The 27757-nt window shown below is 24.6% G+C and overlaps 1 protein-coding gene across 5 annotated transcripts in view; it reads right to left on the reverse strand.

The window, feature by feature from the left end:
- LOC122511972 (GPI mannosyltransferase 2) overlaps positions 1-27757 on the reverse strand; it is a 34300-nt gene that overhangs the window by 2862 nt on the left and 3681 nt on the right. For 3 of the 5 annotated variants that reach the window (XR_006302574.1, XR_006302576.1, XR_006302575.1), the window contains exons 2-3: positions 23415-25419; positions 20367-20560 (exon numbers count right to left, since the gene is read on the reverse strand). The exons of 1 other annotated variant lie outside the window; for it this stretch is intronic. Coding sequence is in view for 1 of the 4 variants with exons in the window: in XM_043627566.1 (XP_043483501.1) it covers positions 1592-2471; positions 5642-6108; positions 7364-7711 (1695 nt within the window). In the remaining 3 variants the exon portion in view is untranslated. Of the gene's footprint in view, positions 1-1385; positions 2472-5641; positions 6109-7363; positions 7877-20366; positions 20561-23414; positions 25420-27757 lie in introns of those variants that run through there. One more of the 5 variants, XM_043627566.1, reaches the window with a different exon arrangement.

Here is a 27757-nt window from a genome sequence, read left to right on the forward strand (position 1 = left end):
ATTGTATTAAAAAAATTGATATAAAAAAAATTAATTAAAATATTGTATTAAAAATAATAAATTGATAATTGAATTGTTTCTAAGAATTTTAATAAAATTTTTGAAATTAATTACATTTTTAGAAGAATTTTCTTCAAATTGAAGAATTTTATTATTTATTTTATTATTAACTGTTTATTAGAAATAACTGAAATCCTGTGAAGAATGTTATTATTTAGAAGAATAATTTAAATCCTGCTACGAATTTTTATTACAATTTTTTCAAATAATTGAAATCCTGTAAAGAATTTTATTATTTATAAAAATAATCAATTATTCCGAAGGATTTATTAAAATTTTAGAAAATAATTGAATTCTTTTGAAAAAGTTTAGGACAAATTACGAAAGAAAAAAAATTTTTTTCGTGATATTTTTAAAAGTAGTTGCATTTTGCGAAGAATTTACTTAAAATTATATTAAAAATAATTGAAATCGCATATGAAGAATTTTATTATTTAGGAGAACAATTGAAGTCTTGCAACTAATTTTTATTCCTTTTTTTAAAAATAATTAAAATCCTGTGAAGAATTTTATTATTTATGAAAATAATTGTTAAATTTTTTTTAAATCATTGAAATCCTGTAAAGAATTTTATTATTTATGAAAATAATTTAATTGTTTCAAAGAATTTATTAAAATTTTAGAAAATAATTGTATTTTAATTAAAAAAAGTTTAGAACAAATTACGAAAAAAAAAATTTTCTCGTGAAATTTTATTAACATTGTATTAAAAATAATTGAATTTTTGTAAAAAAATTTTTTACTTTTTATAAAAATAATTGAATTCTTCTGAAGAATATTAATATTTATGAAAATAATTGAATTCTTGCGAAAAATATTACCTATATTAAATTTTTTGAAAAGATATACAATAATAATAATTAATTATATTACTCATTAATAAGTGAATTTCTTAAATTTCGATTATTAAATTATTCAAAAATTTATATTTGAAAATAAAAAATTTTGTAATTTGCGTAATAATAATAAATTGAATACCACTTTCGGTACCCAAAAAAATGTAGTTTTGGAGATGAATTTTCGTATGAAATAAATAAAAAGGCGATTAAAATGTTTTGTGTAAAATAAAGCATATTTGATGATTTCTGTGTAGAGAATCGAGAAAACTACATTTTTCAGCCTTTTCCAATTAAATCATAACTTTTGTTTAAAAAAAGAAATTTTTTTGATTATATTACTAAAAAACATAGTGAAGATTAATTGTGCAAAAGTTTAAAGCAGATTTGAAAATAATTCTTAAAGATTATTAAATAGGGAACAGTGGAAAATCAAAAGTGACTACTAAGTGAAGAATCGCTCATAAACAAAAAGTTTGTTTCCTTTTTAATTATATACATTTAATGTATGTTAGAATTAAACAAATTGTTTACATTTATAATTAAATAAATAAATCTTATTCGTCGTAACTTAGTATTTAAAATAAAAAAAGTCTGTTTTTAATTGTATCTTTACAATTTAAACCTGTACAATGAAACTGAATCTACACACAAAAAATTACACGTTCACATTCAAAATATAAACTTTTTTAAAGTTATTCATTCAAGTCTTCATTTACAATGTTCTTCACTTCCCCTAATAATATTGAAATTCTGTCAAAATTTTCCACAGAAGTTTTTTGCTGCGCCCACATTTCAAATAATCTTAAACCTTCGATTGCTTGTGATTTCGTTATTTCTTCCGTTTGAGAAACTACATCTGAACTATTATCACTATCCGTCGCTTTAATTTCATCAGTCTCCTCAATCTTCACTTTACCATTTTGAACAAAGTTGACAATATCCGTGTCAGATAAGGGCTCCCAGCCACAATCGTATTCTTCACTATTATACCAGTTGCGAAAAACTTCTTCGGTATTTTCCACCTTAATACTTGTTCCCAAAGTAAGACGAGATAAATCCGTGCTCATATTTTGAGGGAACTTAACATCCTCATCAATCTCTATCATGTCTTCGTCCATTATTTCTAATTTTATTGTTGTCTCTGAATTGACAAATGTTGGATGCTGTGTGTCAGTGGATTGACAAGAGTCGCCCAATAACGGTTTCCAGACTTCTTGTAGAGATGAAATTTTTACAGTGTTCCATGCCTCATCAAGAAGTGGAAAACAATCTAGATAATTTAAATTCTTCAGGAAATTATCAGCACCTCCTTGTTTCTCAGCTGACAAGAGATTCCGCAATATATTTTTTTTGTAGTGCTTCTTTGTCAGGGATATTGCTCCTTGATTCATAGGTTGAACCAGTGCACTAACATTGGGTGGTAAAAAAATTATCTCAACATTCTCGTTTATTGAATTAAGCTCCTTCAAAGGTGGATGAGAAGGAGCATTGTCAAGGAGTAGGAGAATTTTTCCCGTAATTCCTGAATTTTGTTGAAAATTTAATACTTGCGGAATGAAGATTTCCTCGAACCTGAAAAATCATAATTATTAACAGATTGTATAAAATTTGTAGTAGGTATATTTTTAAAACTTGAATGAAATTTTAATTAGATTTCAATATTCTCTAATAAATAATAATCTTATAATAATAATATTATATTATTATCTATTTATAATATTTAAATTTTTTTAAAAGTTCCATATTTTGAATAATTTTGTATTTAAAATTTTTAAAAATTAACTTAACTAATTAATTATAATTATCATTATTATTATTTAATATTTTCAAAAACTTTAATAAAATACTACGCAAGAATTTAATTATTTTCATAATTTTTAATCAAAGAAATTTGTATTCAGTCTGAGGAAAACAATTAAATTCAAAAACTCATATGAAAATCTACTGGGACTAAAACTAAAATATTTTCTACGGGGTTCTTTCTCGGAAGAATTTTTATGATTTTCAAAAATCTAAATAAAATTCTTTACAAGAATAAAATTATAAAAAATATAATATATATATATATATATATATATATATATATATATATATATATATATATATATATATATATATATTATATATATATATATATATATATATATATATATATATATAATATATATATATTATTATTATTATTATTATATTATTATATATATATATATATATATATATATATATATATATATATATATATATATATATTATATTTATTGATAAAATTCTTTATAAGAATTTAATTATCCAATAAAGATTAATTTCAGGATTGTCATAAAAATGTAATTTTGTTTTTCTTTGACTTCCCCTGATTTCGAGACAAAATTTTGCTTTTTTCCCTGACCTTAAAGAATATTCTGATTAACTCCAAAACTGTTTAGATACTCAAATAAATATAGTATTACATTTATTTACGAATTTATTTAATTGTAAAATGATTCGAAAACATCAATAACTTCATTTTTGAATAAATAGGTATTTAATCATTATAAATTTTCCATAGGAATTATGATCTTCCAAAATTTAAAGTTCAAACCTTATAATAATTAAACATGACAATTAATATCAGTTATTATATTTTCTAGAATTTTTAACTAAAATTCTTCTCTAAATCAATTATTTTTAATAATTTTTGAAAAAGTTCTTTGAGAATTTTCAAATCCATTTGTTTACAACTCAATTTTACGAAACTTAGATTATTCAGAAAATTTCCAATTAAACATACATATTGGAAACTAAAAACTGCAAATAATTTTGAAAAAAATTCAATTAAACTTTTTCAAAGAAATTAATTCTACAGAATTGTTAGTTAAAAGTATGGAAAATTCAAATTTTCAAAGATTTTAATTTGAAGCCTTTTCAAAAATCAATTATTTCTAAAAATTCCTGCTATAATGCTTTTAATATTCAATTTTTATTATTATCAAAGATTTTAAGTGACATTCATTTTTAAATTAATTTTTAATAGAAAATTCTACGAGAATTTAATTATTTAACTATACAAAAATAAATAATTTACTGAATAATTGAATGTTTCGGAAAATTGAATTCTCATAAAAAATTTTATCAACAAATATTTAAATAATTGAATTGTTTTGACGAATTTTAATAAAATTTTTAAGAATAATTGCATTTTTCAAGGAATTCGATTAAAATTGCATTAAAAATTTATTTATGAAAATATTTGAATTCTTTTAGAAAATTTGATTAAAATAGTACCTAGATATTGAAAATCATTGAATTGAGAAAAATGTTTGAAAATAATTAAAATTATGTCAAAAATCTTATTAAAGTTTTTTAAAATAATTGAATTTCGGAAAAGAATTTTATTATTTATAGGATAATTGACATTTAGAAGAGAATTTAAAAAAATTTTTGGAAATAATTGAATTTCTTCAAAAAAAAATTAAATTTACAAAAATTTTAATAAAATCCTTCGCAAGAATTATATTTTTTTTCAAGTAATACAATTTGAAATGAATTCTTCGAGAAATGTAATTATTTGCAAAAGTTTTTTTTACAAGAATTCAATTACATTTCACAAATAATGAAATTCTTTCCTGAAATTCTAATATTTTCAAAATCTACTATTTTAATAAAACTTCTCAAAAGAATTCAATTATTTTCTAAAATTTTATTAAATCCTTCAAAACAATTAAATTATTATATATGAAGTAGAATTTTTTAGAAATAATAAAATTATATATAGAATTTTAATTATTAAAAAAAATTAATAAAATTCTTCACAGGATGTTAATTATTTTTAAAAAATTTCACAGGATTTGAATGATTTTTTACACATTTTTAAATAAATTCTTCGAAAGAATTCAATTATCAATTATTTTAAATAATTTTTGCAAAAGTTCCTTGAAAATTTTCATATCCAATTAGTAAAATTTTGAAAAAAATTAAAGATGTTTTTTCAAAAAAGGTTTTTTATAGTAAAATTTTGAAAAAAATTAAAGATGTTTTTTCAAAAAAGGTTTTTTAATTTTTTAACAACAAAAAAACTAGGTTTCTGACATTTTATTTTTTATGTTAATTTTATCCAAAAATATAGACGATATTGGTTAATTATAACGAAAGTTACGTGACCTTAAAAAAAGTTGAAAAATGTTGAAAATGCCGTATTTTTGGGAATTTTTAAAATTAAAAAAAATATTTGGTAGGGTTGTTTTTCACAATTAAAGTAATAAATTTTCAAAAGTAGGTACAGCTAAATTCCAACAACTCATGAAAATTAGTGTGATTGACTTACATAAAATCAACCAAATACTCTTTAAAAGCATAATCAGAAAAATATATTTTAACTAAAATTTAAACAGATAATTATATTTTATGAAATAAGGGTTTAATTTTAATAGATTTCAAAGAATTAAACAAAAAAAATTACAATTAATATTAATAAGACAAAAAGAAGACATTCAGACTCCTTTAGATCCTTTGTCTGAATGGCTTCGTTTTGTCTTATTATTAAAACCACTCGGACGTTAAAGACTTGATTACAATTAATCAGAGCTGGGCAAAATGGTTTTTAAAACTTATTTAAAATAGCATTTCAAATGAAAAAACTATTTAAAATAGCATCTTAAATAGGTTTTAAAAACCATTTTGCCGGCTTTGTAATTAATATATTTGTAAAAATAAGCTTTCTTGCAGCAAGGAAAAAAATATAAATTTTTTTAGTAAATTGAAATTACCAGTGCTTAAATATCTCCTGACTCATCACAGCGTTTTTTTGGCTTGCGTAGATGGTGTCAATACATTCTAACACTTTCAAGCAGTTGTTCTTTTTTTCTTTAGATATTAGTTTTTTCAAGCTCATCGGTATATTCGATTTTCCTATCAATAATAATGGGATTCTATTACTTCCAGTAGCATTAGAACAGAATAAAGCTGTTATTCTATTTTTTCTCTCCTTAGATCCAGACACTTCATCTTCTACTTCTTGGGAAAGAGTCGAAGATACGATTGTCCTCCAGTAAATACCCGATTCATCGGCGTTATAGACATTGTCTAGTAAAAGATTTTCGGAAACAATTTTGTTCTTTAAATAGTTGGAAAACTCCTCTGCACTTTCCACATCATTTGATAGTCTTTCTCCTTTCATATCAACGCTACGAATATTATATCTCTTTTTGAATTTTACCAACCAGCCACTGCTTGCCTATAAACAATACATTTTATTTAATTTCACTTTTCACTGCTTCTAAATCTACTTTAGTACATAGACTTTAAGTAAATAACACAATGTTACAAAAGTAAAAAGAAAAATTAATTTAAATCGTATCTATTCTAACTTGTTCGTCTTGAAAAACTAAAAAAAAATGGTATGTGACTTAAACGCCCCCAAAATTTAATTTTAGAGCTAAAAAAATTTTTTAAGTTAATGCAGAAAATTGCTTGTAACTTTATCATATTTGGTCCAAATTCAATGATATTTTTAATTTTAAAACTAAAGAAACGAGCTGTTTAACACTAACAGGTTTTTTTTGTCAAAAAAACATAAAGATATGCCAAGAAATCAAGATTGAAAATTTTCGGTAAAACAATTCTTCCATGAAGAAGCAGAGTAAAAGTTTTACTTATGGTGTAGATTTTTCAAGAGAATTTACTAAAAAAAATATGTTTGAATTTTAAAAATTATTTTTCTGTTGTAACAAGGCATTTGTTACTGGGATAATAGCGGTTTGTCTGTGTCGGAAAAGTAAATGTGTTAGTTGGTATCTCTTTCTTAAATTTCCAAAGTTTATTTGTTTCTGGTTGCGGCTCACTGTATGTGATGAAAATAAGGCGTGGTGACGAGTTTCCACGATTGATAGCGACCAGGGCCGAATTTATTTACAGGTGATTTTCCGTCGTTTGAGGGACAAGGAAGGATTTATCAGATTTGCGTGACCTTAGGACTAAGACAGGAATACCGGCGTCTCAGCTGACGAATTCGTTACCAGCAGTTATTTAATATTATTTCATTCGTTTACCGGCGCGTGTTGAATGTTGTTCGTTGTGATATGATTCCGTTAATTGTATTTTCTAGTGGAAAATAAAGGCAAAGTGTTCTTTAATTGTGCTTGTTATCTTTTGTGTTGGAGTTTATTGAGCCTTTTTCCCAAGGAATTGATATTTTTGGCGTCGCTGGTAAATCGTTTCATAATTTTCTCTTTGTTTCCATCGTCTTAGCATCATCGGTTGTCTTGGCGGGAAAGTTCCACAACTTGAGTAAGAATTGTCTTTGTGGTGTTGTTTTATTGTTTGGTTAGTCGAGTTGTTTGGGGTTAAATTGCAGGAAAGTGAACTAACGAACGGATTAGATGCTAATAATTGAATTATAATTTTTAATTAAAATATCCGGTCGCACTGTTAATGAGAATGTTTCAAATTCTTTTGTTTATTGTTTATTTTTGTTTTATGTAAATACTTACTTTGAAATCTTGAGATCCATTAAGCTTCTCATTCAAAATCAATGCCTTTTCTCTAATAAGTTGTCCGGACACTGGATCTCCTCTGTCTCGCACTTGCTGGAACCATTCAATTACAGCTGCGTCCAAACACTCATCTTTTACTTTTCTAAACACTTTTCGATCCTTATTTTCCGGCCTTTTCATTCTGTTCAAGATTTTCGACTCATTCGTCATCAATCTAAAGTATGTTCTTTCACTGATTTTATATTCTTTTAAAATTTCATCTTTCTCAATGCCACTTCTTATTTTTTTCAATACCTCAGTTTTAGATTCAATGTCTAAAAACGTATTTCTTCTTTTTTTATTCATCTTAAATTGAATAGTTTGTCGGGACTTTGATCTAATAACAAAAATCTCACGCTTCTACATATCAACACGTCGCGCCTATATACTTATATTGTCATCTTCGGGTGTTCCAGTGCAATAAAAGCAACTCGATGAAACTACTACTCGAAGTTATCTCCACAATGAAACCTACAAAGTGGAAAAAATAAATTAACACTAGCTATTATAATTTCGAAAATATATGCACAAATGTTATGTTTACACACATATAAACACCTTAAATATAGATGGCAAAGATTTTGGTCACAAAATATTCACCGTCGTGGCAATTAAGGGGTCAACAGACCTCGGATCGACTTTAAGGCGCAAAAAAAGTCGCTTCAGGTTTAGTCCATTAAAAATACAAAAAAGTCGTTTATTTAATTCAGTGTGGTCACAAAAATTTTATTTTATATTTCCCTGACTTTTCACTGATTTCTAAAATCAGTTATTCAAAACTTGAGTAATTTTGTTAAGTAAGGGGACTTTCTGGTCAAAGATTTAAAAAAAATTGATTTTCATTATTTTTGCTTAAAAATATTCCTTAGTTTCATAAACTTACTGTCCTAAAATATTTTTGAAAAAATATGCAAAAGAAAAAAGTTATAACAATTTTTATAACCATTTCTTAACTCACTGTAATACATTACGAAAATTTGAAACACGTTTTTATCGAAAAAACATTTTTTAAAACGAAAGAGACACTTTTCTCGAAATCTATTTTAAAAAACCGAAAACCATTTTCTACGGGGGTAAATTAAATTTAGGGTGGCCACTTTTTTTGTAAAAAAAATTCACGGTCATTTCCCGGTCATAAATTATTTTTCCCGGTCATAAATAATAACTCTGAAAATAAATTATTCCATGAAAGATTGAAAGAATTTCCTGATTTTTAGACAAAACTTTGACTTTTTCCTAAACCCTAAAAATATTTTAGTTTACTCTAAAAATAATTTTGAACTTAAATAGATTTTTTGAAATAAATATTTAATTATTATCCATTATTTTTCCATATAGTAGGTATTCAAATTTCAAAAAAAATTCAAATTTTAAATCCTTTAAATTTGAATAATTTTTAAGAATTGCTACTGCAACTTATTAAAAATTATTTTCAAAATTTCAATTTAATTATATTCTAGAAATAACTAAAATATTTCTAAAATCCACTTGTTTACAAGACAATTTCATGAAATTTTGAATAATTTGAAAATTTTTCAATTAAATATTACATATTTAAAAACATAACTAATTTGAGAAAATGTGAATAAAAATATTTTTAAAGACTAAATTATTCAGAATTTTTAATTAAAATCTTTTAAAATTCAACTTTTCTAAAACTTCAATTTGAAATTTTTTAAAATTCAATCTATAATAATATTATTAATCTTAATTTAACATTATAAAAAATCGAAAAATTTGCTTATGAATAATTGTAAAAAAAACTAATTGATATTAATGAAAAATACGGGTTTTTAAAATTTATTTTCTAAGAAAAGAAATTTTATTTATTTTTATTTACTTTATTTATTATTCAAAAATTCATTTTTATAAATTTCGTATCACTTTTGTTCTAATTAGTTCAAATTTTTAATAATTCTTATTTGTTTTGTTATAATATTAGTTGCAAAAAAATTTTTAAATTGATTTATTTTTCATTATTTTATAGGATGTGAAATTTTTTCTCTTTGAAATTTTTTTGACAAATTTAATTAAAATTATATTTTGTTTAATTATTGTTAGAAATAGAAAGAATTTAAAATTAAATTTAATATTTTCTTTTTTTCTAAGTCTGTTACGTTGGACAACAAAATTCATAATTTTCTTATAAATTCTAGAAATTGAATATTTTTATAGTACTTTTTATAAAATTCTCTGACAAAATATAAATAGATTTTATAGAAGATTATTCAATCTTTTTTAATGAAATATAGTTAATACCTAAGTCTTAAAATAAATATTTCTATTTTTTCTCACAAAGTAATGTGTTTTTTAAAAAAAAATTCCAAAATCCCGGTCAAGATCAAAATTCACTGTCATTTCCCGGTTTTCCATGTATATCAAGTTAGCAGTGCAACTTCACAAAATTCAAAAATGAACAATACTATAATTTGCCGTTAATTAATCGCTAATTAATTGTGAAAGAAATAATTTTGTCGTTTAAATATTTTTTTTTATACAGGGTGCCCTGCTAACTTGATGTCAAGTTAGCAGGGCACCCCCTTGAAACTGTTAAATCAATATATTTCGCAGAATTTCTTGCGCAAGAATTTACCGTTTTTTATCCGTAACAAATCCCATTAATCCTTTTGAAAAATAATTAAAGTTGCGAGGGCAAACAAAAGTTTTCGGCTTTAGAAGTGTAGAATAACCACTTTAACCGCACTCATAGGGTTATTCCTGTGTTTTGAATTTACCGCTTGTCGAATTTAAATTAATTGTGTCCGGGAAAAAATCGTATGATTATTTTCAACTTAACCCAAGTAGAAATGTAATACTGGCATAGTACTGATCTTGTACTGACTGCCAGTATTGCAGTACTGACTCCAGTACTAAGTCAGTACTGGGAAAACCCTGGCTGGTAACGCTGTCCAGTACTGATTTTTACCGGCGGTCAGTATAAGCTCCTTATTTAATTATTAAAGCATGGGGAGTAATTTATTGAATACTAATAATTATTATTAGTATTAATTATTATTAATTAATTATTAGAATTCCTTTTATTAAAATAAGTTTTAAAAAAATATTTTTCTTATTTTTTCATTATTTATTTAAATCTTATTTATTTAAATTAATGACTAAATTATTATTATTACTGGTTATTAATTATTTAAACTTATACTTTATGTAACACTGTTAAGAATTATACACAAAACACTTAAAACTAAGACGGAAAAATATCGCACGCACGGGGGACCGAACCCTAGACCTCGAGGACGCAAGTCGAATACACATACCGCATAGCCACGCAAGCTCGGGAGTTATCTCGCATAAACTTCCTTTTGAATTGTGGGACCGATATATACAGTGCTTTAATAATAAATCCACTGCATATTATATTTATTTCAAGAAAAATTATTATACATATATCTTTATATACATTTTATCAAGTCATTATGTAGTAATTAATAGATACATCATAATAATATGGTAAAAATTATTAATATAATTATTTATAAATTATTTATAATCTAATTATTTATTAAAATAATAATAAAAAAAAATTTATTTAAGAAAAATTTTTGTTAAGTAAATAAATAAAAATATATATACAGCTTTAAAAAATAAAATTTTTTTTATTATTAATAATACGTAATAATTCTAAAAATAATTAATTAATAATAATTTATTATTATATTATTAAAATATATCTATTAGTTAATAATAAATTAATAAAATGTTTGATATTATTGTTGATGAATAATGTTTTTACAAATCTTTGCAAATATTTTAATTGTTAATAAATAAAACGATGTTTAATGTTTAATTACATTATAACAAATTTTGATTGTTTTTTTAACTCCTTCGCAGTACTGATTTAGTGTTAAGCCAGTTTTCTGCCAGTACTGATTTTAGAACTTTTCTAACTCCGACATAGTACTGATTCGGTTTTGGAGTCAGTATACTCCCAGTACTGATCGGGTTCCGAAAGTCAGTACCGACGGTCAGTACTGAGTCAGTACCATGTCGGTGTTTAACTCCGTCCTAACTCCGGACATTTCTACTTGGGAACATTAGATAATATCAAGTTAAGCCAACCTCCTATCTCAATTTTTTATATTTGTTTTCATTTTTATAAATTCCACACTTTCGCCACTAGTTGTGCAATGTACTATTGTACCAAATGATTAAAATATTAGTGTACGGAACCCGCTATTTCAGTGCAAGTGAAATTCGCACTTGCCCAGTTTTTTTTAAATGCCGTCTAACATAAAAATAAACAATTATGAAAAGATAAAAATTACTTCGGAGGCGAGGGAATATTAATTTAGTTAAAATTTCTAAAATTTTTGTAAGATCCTGGAAAAAAATTTCAAATATAGTGTTTTTCCTACCTTGGATCCTCTTGCAATTTTTTTTAATTACTTCATACATTAAAATTTACAATTATCAAAAGAAAAAATTGTTTCTAAGGCATGAAAATGATAATTTAATTAAATAAACAATTTAATTTAATACCGAGATTTTTTAAAAAATCATAACTATTATAAATGGTACAATATAAATTAAATTTATCAATCTTTTTCTGTGAAAGTCAGGTGGCAGATTGCACCCGTAGTAATTTCTTAAATCATTAATGCGCGCATAGAATTTTACTAGTAAATTGAATAAGTTAATAAAATATCTCTGAATATCTATAATATATTTAAAATATAAGTAAATAACGTAAATATTTTTTCCCATTGACTATAAACGTTGTAAAAATAATCTCAGGGCATTCTAGCGATATTTTTATTATATCCCTAGGATATCCTGTGAATATCCTCTAGATATACCAAGGACAGCCATAAGATATCCCTACACTGTAAAAAATTTATGGAGTTAACGGACTCGGGAGTTGGGAGTGAAATTTTTTGAGTTAAAAATCAACTCTAAAAGAGAGTTAATTTACTAACTTCTACTAACTCCCTTTATCACAAAATTTTATTCACAACCATTGTTTACATGATTCTTTATGTTTTTTTATTATTGTAGATTATGTAAATGCAATATTATAAATAAAAAACCAAACGGTCCGGTTTACCCCAGGGGGTGGGGCAAACCGGACCGTTTGCAAAATTTTTTAAAGTTAACACAGCAACTTAACAATAAAAGATAAGGTATATGTGTCTCTGGGAAAAAGTTGCGCAATTAAATGATCATTCAAACAAGCCATCGAAAAGTGAAATCAGTTGATTCGTTTGGTCACAAGAGTTAAAAAACCGTTAGGGGGTCCGGTTTGCCCCACTCTACCCTATTAATTATTTTTAAGAAATAATCTTCTAAAAATTGAAAATTAAAGATTTTTAAATTCAAAAGTTAATAAACTAAAATAAATAAAAAATAAGTATAAACCAACTATTTACTACTTTTTTTACGTTATGGTACTATATATTTATGTACTTTTTTTAGATTTCAGCAACTCGAAGCTACTATTTCTTTTTTTTTGAGAATTTGCACTACTTTAAATTCGCTAATACAAGAAATAAAAATATATTTTAATAAAATTTCGCAAAGAAATTCAATTATTCAGAAAAAATTGATAAAATTTATCCAAAATTTAATTATTTTCATAAATAATAAAATTTCTCCATTTTAAACATTTTAATAAAATTCTTCTTAGGAATTCAATTTTTTTTAAATTTTAATAAAATTCTTTACTATTACTATTTCTTTTCTAATACTATTTTAATTGAAATTTTGAAAAGAATTTAATTATTGTCCGAATTTTAATAAAAGGCTTCGCAGTAATTCAATTATTATTCAACTCATTAACAAAATTTCTGCAAGGCATTTAATTATTGTTATAAATTTGAATAAAATTTTTTTTAAAAATTCAATTATTTTCATGAATGATAAAATACTTTACAGAAATTCAATATTTGTGTTGTTACTTAAAATAATAAAATCCTTTGCAGAAAATAAAATATTCTCGTATAAATAACATTTTTACAGGGAATCAATTATTTTTATAAAAAATAAAATTCTTTTAGGAATTCAATTATTTTCATAAATAATAAAACTCATTGCAGAATTTCAATTATTTTTTATAAAATTTTAATCGTATTTCTCGAAAAATGTCACTATTCTCAAAAATTTTATTACAATTTGTTGATAACGATTCTTTATGGGAATTGAATTTTAAGAAACATTCAATTCAATTAAAATTTTAGATTAACAATTAAATATCAAAAGCAATATAGCGTGAATTTTTAAAAATAATTGAATTTTGAATAAATTTAATTGAACTTTGTAAATATTATTCTAAGTTTTTATATTTTAATATTTATTTCATTGAAGAATTTAGGAATATTTGAAATTTTGTAAAACTAAATATTGTAAACTATAATGGATTTAAAAATACCATCCTTCTAATTTTAGGTTAGGATTTTTGTCAAAATAATTGTGCGAATAAATTAACCGAGTTGAGTTGTACAATTCGAAACTCCGATTTTCGAATTGGCTAGTTTGATTCGAATTTACTTTCTCGGGATATCTTACATTTATACAGGACATCCTGAGGATATCCTAAAGATATCCTTTTGTTGTAAGGGTTGTTGCTTGTTATTTTAACACCAAATTCGTTATTAAAATAACCTTTCTATTTTCTTTGCATTGCAAGTCATTTAAATAACACCTTTTTAACTCTGCACCCAGAAAAAATTTGTTTAAAACAAAGAAAAATTGTTTTTTTAAAATCCCTTTTTAAATTGAAGATGAAATTTGTTTTAATAAAAAAAAATCTTCCTTGCTTTTGCAAAAAAGTTTTTAAATGTTTTTAATAGAGGTGTAGTGCAAAATTCGAATCGAAAGTAAATTCGAATCGAAATACGAATTCGAAGTTTCGAATTTCGAATTGGCCGATTCGAATCGAAAGAAAATTCGAATCGAAATACCAATTCGAAGTTTCGAATTTCGAATTGGCCGATTCGAATCGAAAGAAAATTCGAATCGAAATACGAATTCGAAGTTTCGAATTGGCCGATTCGAATCGAAAGTAAATTGGAATCGAACTAGCCAATTCGAAAATCGGAGTTTCGAATTGTACAACTCAACTCGGTTAATTTATTCGCACAATTATTTTGACAGAAATCCTAACCTAAAATTAGTAGGCTGATATTCATAATACAGCTATCTATAGTACTTTGAAACTTTTTCTTAAAAATTGTCTATATATTTTTTATTAATTCTATAATTTTAATATATAAACAACATACAAATACCAATAATTTTTAATATTTCTTATTAATAATTAATAATTATTTTTAAGTAATAACAAATATTTTTCTGAACATTGAAAATTAAAAATTTGAAAATTATAAAGTTAATAAAGAAAAATAAATGTATATTTATTATAGAGGAAGAATTCATTTTATTTTTAATTTTCAAAAATAAGCAATTATAAAATTAAATTTTTAGAAATTTCCATGGTTATAAAGTTACGTTATTATTATAAATTTAATTTTAAATATACAATAATATTTCAGCATATTTTTATTTATTTAACTTCTTTATATTATCATAAAAAAATACTTAGATGTGTTCTTTATTTTATAGTAATGTAAATTATTTGTTTTCTTAAATTAAATAAATTAAATAAAATTTTTTTAAATTAATAACAAAATTATAAGTTGTATTTAAATCAAGTAAATAATTATAATTTTTACAAATAAATTTTAATTGTAATAAATTAACTTTTTTGATTCAAAATTTTCTAAATTTTAAGAAAAATGTTTTCCTAAAAATATAATTTTTTAAATCTAATTAATTATAAAATGACTTTGTATTCTTTCTTTATTGTTTATATTTTTTTTATAGTATATAATTGCTCTTCATGTATACCCCATTCGGGTTTTTACATATCTGACAACCCCCCTATTATTCTCCAAATTTCCCCAGATTTCCCCAAATACCCCCTATTTGCGGTCCGCAGCCGACTTTTATTAGAAGTACTCGTATTCACATGGCCCTCTCTGGCCATAGTTAAGGGAAACTACGGAAAACCTTTAACTGAGTACAGCCGATTTATCGACGCCGAGTCTTGGATGTATAAATTCGAAGTCTCGAATATTACACAACCAAGTCCTCGACGTTCAAATCGCCCGCTCAGATTATCTCACGTGCCGGAAAAATCCCAGGCTAATGGGCGCGAACCAAGTACCCTTGGTCCATCTCGCCGAGCGAGGCATTTATCCGACTGAGCTAATCTGTCGGTGATTAAATTCTTAATTTTAGAATATCAATTTTTCTTTTTGGGCAGTATATATCTATTATCCATATTTCTATACGCTTGAAGTTCCTTTTGTTCAAGTGTTCAATTTCGAATTGGCCGATTCGAATCGAAAGAAAATTCGAATCGAACTACCAATTCGAAAGTAAATTCGAATCAAACTAGCCAATTCGAAAATCGGAGTTTCGAATTGTACAACTCAACTCGGTTAATTTATTCGCACAATTATTTTGACAAAAATCCTAACCTAAAATTAGAAGGATGGTATTTTTAAATCCATTATAGTTTACAATATTTAGTTTTACAAAATTTCAAATATTCCTAAATTCTTCAATGAAATAAATATTAAAATATAAAAACTTAGAATAATATTTACAAAGTTCAATTAAATTTATTCAAAATTCAATTATTTTTAAAAATTCACGCTATATTGCTTTTGATATTTAATTGTTAATCTAAAATTTTAATTGAATTGAATGTTTCTTAAAATTCAATTCCCATAAAGAATCGTTATCAACAAATTGTAATAAAATTTTTGAGAATAGTGACATTTTTCGAGAAATACGATTAAAATTTTATAAAAAATAATTGAAATTCTGCAATGAGTTTTATTATTTATGAAAATAATTGAATTCCTAAAAGAATTTTATTTTTTATAAAAATAATTGATTCCCTGTAAAAATGTTATTTATACGAGAATATTTTATTTTCTGCAAAGGATTTTATTATTTTAAGTAACAACACAAATATTGAATTTCTGTAAAGTATTTTATCATTCATGAAAATAATTGAATTTTTAAAAAAAATTTTATTCAAATTTATAACAATAATTAAATGCCTTGCAGAAATTTTGTTAATGAGTTGAATAATAATTGAATTACTGCGAAGCCTTTTATTAAAATTCGGACAATAATTAAATTCTTTTCAAAATTTCAATTAAAATAGTATTAGAAAAGAAATAGTAATAGTAAAGAATTTTATTAAAATTTAAAAAAAATTGAATTCCTAAGAAGAATTTTATTAAAATGTTTAAAATGGAGAAATTTTATTATTTATGAAAATAATTAAATTTTGGATAAATTTTATCAATTTTTTCTGAATAATTGAATTTCTTTGCGAAATTTTATTAAAATATATTTTTATTTCTTGTATTAGCGAATTTAAAGTAGTGCAAATTCTCAAAAAAAAAAAGAAATAGTAGCTTCGAGTTGCTGAAATCTAAAAAAAAGTACTTAAATATATAGTACCATAACGTAAAAAAAGTAGTAAATAGTTGGTTTATACTTATTTTTTATTTATTTTAGTTTATTAACTTTTGAATTTAAAAATCTTTAATTTTCAATTTTTAGAAGATTATTTCTTAAAAATAATTAATAGGGTAGAGTGGGGCAAACCGGACCCCCTAACGGTTTTTTGACTCTTGTGACCAAACGAATCAACTGATTTCACTTTTCGATGGCTTGTTTGAATGATCATTTAATTGCGCAACTTTTTCCCAGAGACACATATACCTTATCTTTTATTGTTAAGTTGCTGTGTTAACTTTAAAAAATTTTGCAAACGGTCCGGTTTGCCCCACCCCCTGGGGTAAACCGGACCGTTTGGTTTTTTATTTATAATATTGCATTTACATAATCTACAATAATAAAAAAACATAAAGAATCATGTAAACAATGGTTGTGAATAAAATTTTGTGATAAAGGGAGTTAGTAGAAGTTAGTAAATTAACTCTCTTCTAGAGTTGATTTTTAACTCAAAAAATTTCACTCCCAACTCCCGAGTCCGTTAACTCCATAAATTTTTTACAGTGTAGGGATATCTTATAGCTGTCCTTGGTATATCTAGAGGATATTCACAGGATATCCTAGGGATATAATAAAAATATCGCTAGAATGCCCTGAGATTATTTTTACAACGTTTATAGTCAATGGGAAAAAATATTTACGTTATTTACTTATATTTTAAATATATTATAGATATTCAGAGATATTTTATTAACTTATTCAATTTACTAGTAAAATTCTATGCGCGCATTAATGATTTAAGAAATTACTACGGGTGCAATCTGCCACCTGACTTTCACAGAAAAAGATTGATAAATTTAATTTATATTGTACCATTTATAATAGTTATGATTTTTTAAAAAATCTCGGTATTAAATTAAATTGTTTATTCAATTAAATTATCATTTTCATGCCTTAGAAACAATTTTTTCTTTTGATAATTGTAAATTTTAATGTATGAAGTAATTAAAAAAAATTGCAAGAGGATCCAAGGTAGGAAAAACACTATATTTGAAATTTTTTTCCAGGATCTTACAAAAATTTTAGAAATTTTAACTAAATTAATATTCCCTCGCCTCCGAAGTAATTTTTATCTTTTCATAATTGTTTATTTTTATGTTAGACGGCATTTAAAAAAAACTGGGCAAGTGCGAATTTCACTTGCACTGAAATAGCGGGTTCCGTACACTAATATTTTGATCATTTGGTACAATAGTACATTGCACAACTAGTGGCGAAAGTGTGGAATTTATAAAAATGAAAACAAATATAAAAAATTGAGATAGGAGGTTGGCTTAACTTGATATTATCTAATGTTAAGTTGAAAATAATCATACGATTTTTTCCCGGACACAATTAATTTAAATTCGACAAGCGGTAAATTTAAAACACAGGAATAACCCTATGAGTGCGGTTAAAGTGGTTATTCTACACTTCTAAAGCCGAAAACTTTTGTTTGCCCTCGCAACTTTAATTATTTTTCAAAAGGATTAATGGGATTTGTTACGGATAAAAAACGGTAAATTCTTGCGCAAGAAATTCTGCGAAATATATTGATTTAACAGTTTCAAGGGGGTGCCCTGCTAACTTGACATCAAGTTAGCAGGGCACCCTGTATAAAAAAAAATATTTAAACGACAAAATTATTTCTTTCACAATTAATTAGCGATTAATTAACGGCAAATTATAGTATTGTTCATTTTTGAATTTTGTGAAGTTGCACTGCTAACTTGATATACATCGGTTTTCCCGGTCCAGCGGCCACCCTGAATTAGCCCAAAAACACAGTATTTTTGCGATATTTTGAGAAAAATGTGTATAAAAATTTATAAAACATTAAAAAAAATTGTTTTTGAGGTTTGTTGTCTAGAAAAACGCTTATGAAAAGAAAATCAACTAAAAATACTCAAATAAATTTTTTAATTATCTTCTTGTAATATGTAAGAATATCCAAAAGGAATTTTGCAATAACTATAATAGGTACATTATTTGCAATAAGAGTTTGAAAAAGTGTTTTTTTACAAATTCTGCACCAGAAAATCCCCTTAAATAAATATTTGAATATTTCTTATTTATTTTTCCACAGAAAATAAAATTTATTTCAATATAAATCTTCTGAAATTTAATAATTTTTAAAAATTAAAACTATAATTCCTCCAAAAATTCACTTACTTTCTATATAATTTTTAACTATATAATTGTAATATTATTTTTTGCATGTATTTGAGCCGCCGCACCGGAAAGTAATACCACAAATAAAATTTGTACAGACATTTTCATTAGTCCCTGATGCCTGAAAAATCAATGTGCAAAATACAAATTTCAGTTTAATTTTTTTTTTCAGAAGATAAATTTGGCTAAAATTTATGTTTAAAACATTGATTTTTTAGATATTACAAGTCAATGAAAATTATAATGAAAAATTTATATATTATAATAAAAATATTCTAAGAATCATTTTTCTCAAAAATATTTTAATGTAATTATTAGAATTTACACTTGAAGATTTTTCATTAAAATTTTTGAGAATTTGAAAATTATTAATAATATTTATTATTGCCAATAAATTTTAAAAATTATTAATATTTTGAAAATTTGCAATTTAAAGTCTCCAAAAGTTGATTTTAAAAAATTGTTCTATTAAATAATGTAAAAAATCAATTAAATTTTATAAAATTTCAATTATTCAAAAGTTTTTTTTAATTAATAGGTATATTTTAAAAATTTATTTTTAGAAAAAAGCTTTCTGTTGCTCGGGTCCAAAACCTTATATTATATTCGTGTGCAGTCTTTATAATGCTTTTAGTAAAAAATTTAAAAAAGAAGAAAGAGAATGTAAATCTTTATTTATTTAGATTTTTTTTTGACTTTAGTATATTATTCTTAACTTTATAATTTTGAATATAAATATTAGTATTTTTATTAATTAGAAGCAATATATAGTGTTTGATACATTGAATTTGTTTTTAAAGAAAAAAGAAAATTGACCACTTTGTAGGACATTGCAAAATATAATGTATACGATTTCGATACTTTTATATCATCCCTATTAATCGCATTTCGGAACAACTTTTTTGTCAACATGGGTCGTTAATTATTATTGATGATATGCAAATCGATTGTATAAAATTAAATCAGGAGCTGATATAGATTTATTTTTTTTAAACAGAATAAATTTTTAAGCTTACATCTATATCACGGTTTTTATAAAGAAAATTATTTCTTTGTTTAAAATTTAACAATACCTTTAGCATTGCTAAAATTACCAAGTTGAATAAAGTTGTTTGAAAAATAATAATTTTTTTCGACAATTTTTCAGTTTAAAAAATAGAATAGAGAGAAAAATTCAAAGTGGAAAATAACCAACTGGGTTTTATATTAAGGGGTTGTACCTAGTCAGATGGGCTTGGAAAAATTCAGTTTTTGAAGATTTTTTTTTAAGGGAATATTTATTTCTTAAAATGAAAGTTTTTCTATATTACATATATACATCTTTTAGTGTTTTTAAAATAATTTTTAATTTACAAAAATATTAATTTTTCTGTCCTTTATAAATGCGATTGCCAAAAGGTCCTCGAAAAAAATGGTTCTCTCGGTGAGCAACATAAATTCTGACAGAATTATCTGAAATCAAAAAGTAAAATAGATTCTGTTAGTTTATGAGAAAATATTGTCGTTGATCGAAGGAATTAAAAAAATATCACTTTTTCACAAAATGGCAACTTTTTAGAAAAAATTTCATTTTCATGAAACAAAACTATCTTAAATTGCTGATTAAAATAATAATTTTAACTTTATTTAAAAAACCTTCGATCAACGACAGCAAAATGTAGTTGTTGAGCTTGTGTGAAAATTTGAGCCAAATTGGTTCAGCGATTTTTGAAATATCGTGTTCACCTATTTAAAAAAGGCTCAAAATTTCTTAAACGTGCTACTAATTTTTCGATAGAGATATTTTTATATTCCATATCAATAATATTATAGTATTTTCGTATTTTACTAATTTTTCGATAGAGATATTTTTATATTCCATATCAATAATATTATAGTATTTTCGTACCAAAATATGACCCCAAAGTTGATTTTGCAACATTTTAATTTTTTAATATAATTTATTGAAAAATTGAATGTACTTATGAAAAATTTTTAAGTAATTGAATTCTTTTGACGAATTTTAATACAATTTTTAAGAACAATTACATTTTTAGAGGAATTCCATTAAAATTGTATTACAAAAGTAATCGAAATTCTGCGATTGAATTGAGGAAAATTTTTGAAAATAATTGAATTTCGGAGAAGAATTGAATTATTTCTAAAGATAACAGGCGTCGGATCGACTTTAAGGCTTCAATTATTTTCTACAATTTTTATTCAAACTTTTTCTCGAAATCAATTATTTTTAATAATTTTCCGAAAATTCTTAGAGAATTCAATTATTTAAATACAAAAATTCAGTGCTTTATAATACTTGTAATTGTCCATGTTTTTAAGTTATTAATTAATTTCCAAAAAATTACTCGTGTAGAAATGGCCTTAAGTAAATTCTATTTGTGGTTTGGCCCTGATCAGGATTGACTTATCATGGCCACTCTTCGGGCCCTGATCAGGTTTCAGGTTACTTCAAAAAAGGAATTACATAATTTATTGTCAACACATTAAGCCACATTCAATTATTTAAAATTCATTTTATGTCAGTTTAAGCAAAAAATAAAAAGTTCCAGAGAAAATAAGTAATAATTAATTAAATAATAATAACAAATTAAAATTTTTTAAGCGGATTTTAATGAAACTGGAAAATGTTTTTTCTGAATCTGAAGGTACGAATATAATATTCTAATTCTAAACAATAAAAATAAAAAAATATAACTTGACATTTATTATTTATATTTAATATTATAATTTTCTTTTTTTGATAAAATTTGCTTAATTTTCTTTATTTATTTAGAAAAATAGAGAAAAAAATCTGCAGAATTTTGATTTGTCAAACATTTTTTAACAAAATTTTAGTTTTTTATTGAAAAGAAATGAAACAATTTGCATCATTCACATTTGTCAATTACATTTTTTGTTAGCTTAAATTCTTTTAAACTTATAAGGCCCTGATCACAACCTTATTTGGCCTTTTTTTAAAACACCACTTCAGGGCCTGATCAGAAAAAGTGTTTCATTTCAAATTCAGGACCCTATTTAACCTGATCAATTTAATTAATTTAAAAAAAAAATAATTTAAAAAATAATTTATGAAAGATAATAGTTTTCCAATTATATACAATTAAAATTTGGTAAATTCTATTAAAAAATAATTAAATTTTTAAAGAATTTTAATTATTAATATGAACGTGATTTCTCTACAATTTTAATAAATCTAAAAAAAATTTTAATTTACTTTATTCGAAGTTAATTGAATCTTAAAAAATTAAGATAAAAAAATTACAAGAAAAAGTTTTTCTTTTTTAAATATTGTAATGTAATTTTTCGAAAAGAATTCAATTTCTTAAAAGAATTATTGTATAATTTAAAAAAAAACTAATGTTTTGAAGAATTTTGATTAAAAATTTTGACCATGATTGTTATGTTGTTAAAATGTTAAAAATAATTTTAAAAAATTTTAATGTTATTATTTTTTGTATGTACTTGAATTTTTGGAAATTTGTATTTGAAAATAAATGAATTTTAAAAGATTAGAATGCAAAAATTCTAAGAACAATTTTTTTGAAAAATATTTTAATATAATTTTTAGAAATAAAAACGATGAGATAGTGATAACATCATTACTACATATATAATTTTTAGAAGCTAATTTTTATTAATTACCATTTTTAAATTTAGACTTGAAGATTTTTCAATAAAATTTTTGAGAAATCAATAATTTTAAAAAATTTGCAATTTTAAAAAAATCAATTATTTTCAATTAATTACTAAATTTTACATTATTTCAATTATTGAAACTCTTTTTAATTGTAAATTTTGAAAATTTAATTAGAGAAATTATTAAAAAATAATTTTTGAAGATTTGTCTATAGTTATTTTTCACAATATATAAAAATCGAAATAAGTTGGCATTTTATACTAAAAATTATTGCAATATTTGGAAGAAAAGTCGAAAAAGTCGTAATTTTTGAAAATAAGTCGAAAAAAGTCGCATTTTTTGAAAATAGTCGAAAAAAGTTATAATATCCAAGGCTTGAAATAATTGAAATTTTGATGAGAATTTAAAAAAATTTTGGAACATAATTGAATTTCTGCGAAGAATTTTACCTTTGAAAATAATTAATTTTCTGCAATCTTTTATAATTTCTCTTAAATTATCCAAATTATATAGTAAAATTTACGAACTTTTCATCCTTTTTGAAGCAAATTGCGTACTTTACGGGATCTTCTTTAAAAAAACGGACTTTTATGGACTTGAAGGAAATTTACGGACTTTAAGGGATTTACGGACTTAGTTCGAGCCCTGAGATTTTTTTTTCAAACTTACATCAATTCATCTATTCCAGGACCATAAAGTGAGTCGTCCATTCCAGTTGCAGCTTCCAGAATTTTAATCTTATGCACCTCCCTGGTGTTCTAATGCGCCCTTTCCTTTGAGATCGAAGTTCGATGTACATTCTGCATACGAATGGAAATTCGGTCCAAGTGATATTCCCAATGCATTCATAATATACAATAGTGATGTTGACCCTTCGTTAAAAATACAAGATGCTATTAATGCTGCCATTTCAACAATTTTATCCCCACTTGGGATAATTTTTGGACTGATGTTCCAAATCAGTTGGTTGTAGCTTTCGTTATTGTTTTGTGTAAAGCCACCAATGCATCTTTCCAATAAGTTGTCACTGCTAAGATCTTTATAAATTGGTAACAGTGCTTTAGCAACTTCAGTTGGAAACGGTTTATAATCATGTTCAAATGATTGTAATTCATTCTCAGCTGCTGCGCGTTGCCAAGAGCACCAAGAATCTTTTCCAATGGGACACTTCTCATGTTGTAGATTCTCATCTGTAGAACAGTAATGTTCGTATGTTGCCATAATCGCATTACGCATATTCTCCACAGAGTCACAATTTCTTCTCATCGCTAAACCGTAATAAACAGTTAACTTGTCGATTAATTTCGCAGGGAGTTTTTCTTTTTCACCAACAACGTTTCTTTGTCTCGTTTTACCACTTTTGTCAACATCTTCTAAATTTTTTTTAACACATTCTCGAAGTCGTGTGTCCATTCTCTTCTGGACGTTGACAATACACTCTTTCTTCACTACCTCATTTTTACCGTAAGGTGCAGCTTTTAGAATTTCGCCGTAAATTTTCGAATCGCCGTCTTCAATGTAGTTTTTATACTGCACTTTATGTTTCTCCTCTGAGCGCTTGAACATTTCCACCGCTGCATCAATTTTTCCAGAGGACCCCTCTTGATTTGCAGAACAATTATCTTGATGAGATTCTTGCCATTCTTCAAATTCTGCAGTACCTTCTTTCTCACTCCAAACTTCGCACTCTTTGCAGTTAGAACTCTTCACCGAAAGATCGAGAATTTTTCCAGTATAATAGCCGATTAGCGATGTCACACCATACAAAGAATATCCTCGTTTCTTCCATGTACCATCAGCAGACACTGTCAAACCTTCAGTTTTCTCCTTCTGTTCAGAATTTTTCTCCTTTTCTTCCGTTGCAGCGCGTTGGAAAAGTTTTTCGCTGACTATTTTCACACAACCGTGTATACTTTTTACTATAGAATCATATGAACTCTGACTTAGGAAACCGGGCATATCCATTAATCCACAAAATTTTGCACAACCGTTCAACCCTAATCCGAGCACTCTCATCACAAATATAAAACGTCTATTTATTTCATAAGAATGTCCGATTAAGGGACTCGAATTGACACATCTATTCGCACACTTGTCACATACGATAATAATTTTAAAACCAAGTCCTCTTTGACTATCAGTTTTAAATGACACATTTCCACCACAGTCTTTACATTTTACAAACTCCGAGATTGATGCAAAGACAGTTATGAAATTTAAAATTCTATATTCAATCGACACATCACGTGGAACAATGAGTTCGTCTTGATTTTTGAATTTTTTCGCGCAGGCACTAAAATTTTTTTCATCAGTCTCAGCTGTTTTTGGATTGAAAACGTTTTTCCTCTTCTTTGGTCGCGATTTATGGAAGCCCGTAAGTGCTCGTTTTTCTCTACTACACTTGGATTGACTCATTTTTTAAATCACGACGAAAATAGATATAAACTGAATAGATATAAACGCACGACTTGACAGTTCAGAGTCTAGTTTTGTACTAAAATTTTGCCGTTATTCGAAGGCAAGGAACGAATGCCTATCTATAGTCAGGTATACGAAAATTGGACGGTAGAATATAATAGACGGGACAAAAGAATCAGATTTCTATAGGAACTCGTTACAGGCGCATCACCTGCTCTGCACACCGTACGGCGCCACGCCGCCTTGCTAATTATATCTGTAATTTCGAAAATATTCCTTGAATCTTAATAAACATTTTTTTTACAACAGACAAATATATGGGACATTCCACGCCAAATCGGAAATTATTTTGCTTTTGCATCTCAAATTATTTTTTAACATTTTTTTTTCTTTTAGTACTCTTTGAAATGAGCTACCTTGATTTTTTGCAAATTTTTTCATAAAGCGGTTCAGGAGATACGGATTTTTGAAAAATGACAATTTTTACGTAAATGTTTTTTAAATGCTTAATAACTTGGTCAAAAATTGATCAAATTGGACGTTTTTATAATGAAAAGTTTAGTTTCACGCGTAGTTTTTAATAAAAATATTTTTAAAAAATTTCAAAATAATTTACGATAAGATTTTTAAATTTTTAAAATAAAATTTTATTTTTAACAATGTATGTATCAATCAATTTTTTTCAAAATTTTTTGTAAGAAACTAGCACTAAATTAACCATTTTTAAGCCTTGTCCGATCGTGGGCAAACGATGGGATTTATTTATTTTGAAATTTTTAATTTTTATATACGCAGTGGTGGCCAAATGACTAACTTGCCATTTGACAAAATCACACAAAATTTTCACAGAAAATGTGTTTTCAGACTAAGTCTCTACAAACTTAACCTTCTTTCTGTGTAAAATTGAGATTTGGTCAAATGACAAGTTTGGCCTACCGTTTTCACTGTGTATATATAAAAATTAAAAATTTCAAAATAAATAGATCCCATCGTTTGCCCACGATCCGACAAGGCTTAAAAATTGTTAATTTAGTGCTAGTATCTTACAAAAAATGTTGAAAAAATTGATCGATACATACATTGTTAAAAATGAAATTTTATTTTAAAAATTTTTAAATCTTATCGTAAATTATTTAAAAACATTTTTAAAAATATTTTTTTTAAAAACTACGCGTGAAAACAAAACTTTTCATTATAAAAACGTCCAATTTGATCAATTTTTAACCGAGTTATAAGTATTTAAAAAAAATTTAGGTAAAAAAATGTCATTTTTCAAAAATTTGTACCTCCTGAACCGCTTTATGAAAAAATTTGAAAAAAATCAAGGTAGCTCATTTCAGAGAGAAGTAAAAGAAAAAAAAATGTTTAAAAAAAATTTGAGATGCAAAAGCAAAATAATTTACGATTTGGCGTGGAATGCCCCATATATACTTTAAGAAACTGCAAAAAAATTCGATTTTTTGAAAATCAAGACTATGTATAACCCCTTAAAACTATTTAACTGTTTTACCAGTCATTTGGAATATAAAATTAATTAGATAACACATAAATTTTAATATTAGTTTGGATATTGTATGAATAATATTATAGTTTTTATTTTTGAGTTGCTCATTTTGATGACTGTAAATCGAAAGCACGTAAACTTAACTTAAAATACAATTTTGCAAGCTAAAAAATTTTTTTTATTTATTTGTCCTATAAATAAAAGAAAAATATAAGAACACAAAAATTTATAACATTATATTTTACCAAAATCGCAAAATGGGAAAACCCCACCAGGTGGTGCAAAACAGCCACTTTTGTTACTAAAGTCACAAAATAAAAAGATTTTTTCAAAAAAATTTTATATCTTTTGTAAAAATGAATTTAAAATGTACAGGGTTGCCACAGATCAGGGAATTCGGGAAAATGTCAGGGATTTTTATTAAAAGTACTGAAAAAAATTAAATTTTTAAAATTCATAAGAAAATTTTGAATTTTGGAATCTTTTTTCTTTGCCTCATAAACTATGACATTGCCAAGAATTATAATACAAAACCTTCATTTTTTTCTATTTCTATGACAATAATTTCTTTTTAAATAACTTAATTAAATATTTAATAACTTTATTAAATATTAAATAACTTAATTCTTGAAAAACTATCATAAAATTATTATTTATAAATTATTTAATGAATGATTTTACTTAAAAATTTCAAAATTAATTGGATTTCAAAAGAGTTGCGTTTACAATCTTCATAAATAATAGATGAACTTCAAAGGATTCAATTTGAAATTTTAAGAACAACTGATTTCAGAAATTCAATTATTTTCAAAAGTAATAAACTTCGTCGCATAAATTCAATTATGTTGACAAATTTTTTAAAATTGTCGTCGAAATTTCAATTATCTTTATAAATAATAAAATTCTTCTCCAAAATTCGATTAATTTCAAAAAATTTAATAAAATTCTTGGCAAAATTTCAATTATTTTCAAAAACTTTCCTCATTTCAATTATTTTTAACATCTAATATTTTAATATAAGTTTCCAAAAGAATTTAATTATTTAAACAAAATTTTAATAAAAATTTCAAGGGAATTCAATTACTTACCA

The sequence above is a fragment of the Leptopilina heterotoma genome, unplaced genomic scaffold (genome assembly GCF_015476425.1).
Source record: "Leptopilina heterotoma isolate Lh14 unplaced genomic scaffold, ASM1547642v1 Lhet_92, whole genome shotgun sequence".
In the NCBI taxonomy this organism is placed as follows: Eukaryota; Metazoa; Arthropoda; class Insecta; order Hymenoptera; family Figitidae; genus Leptopilina; species Leptopilina heterotoma.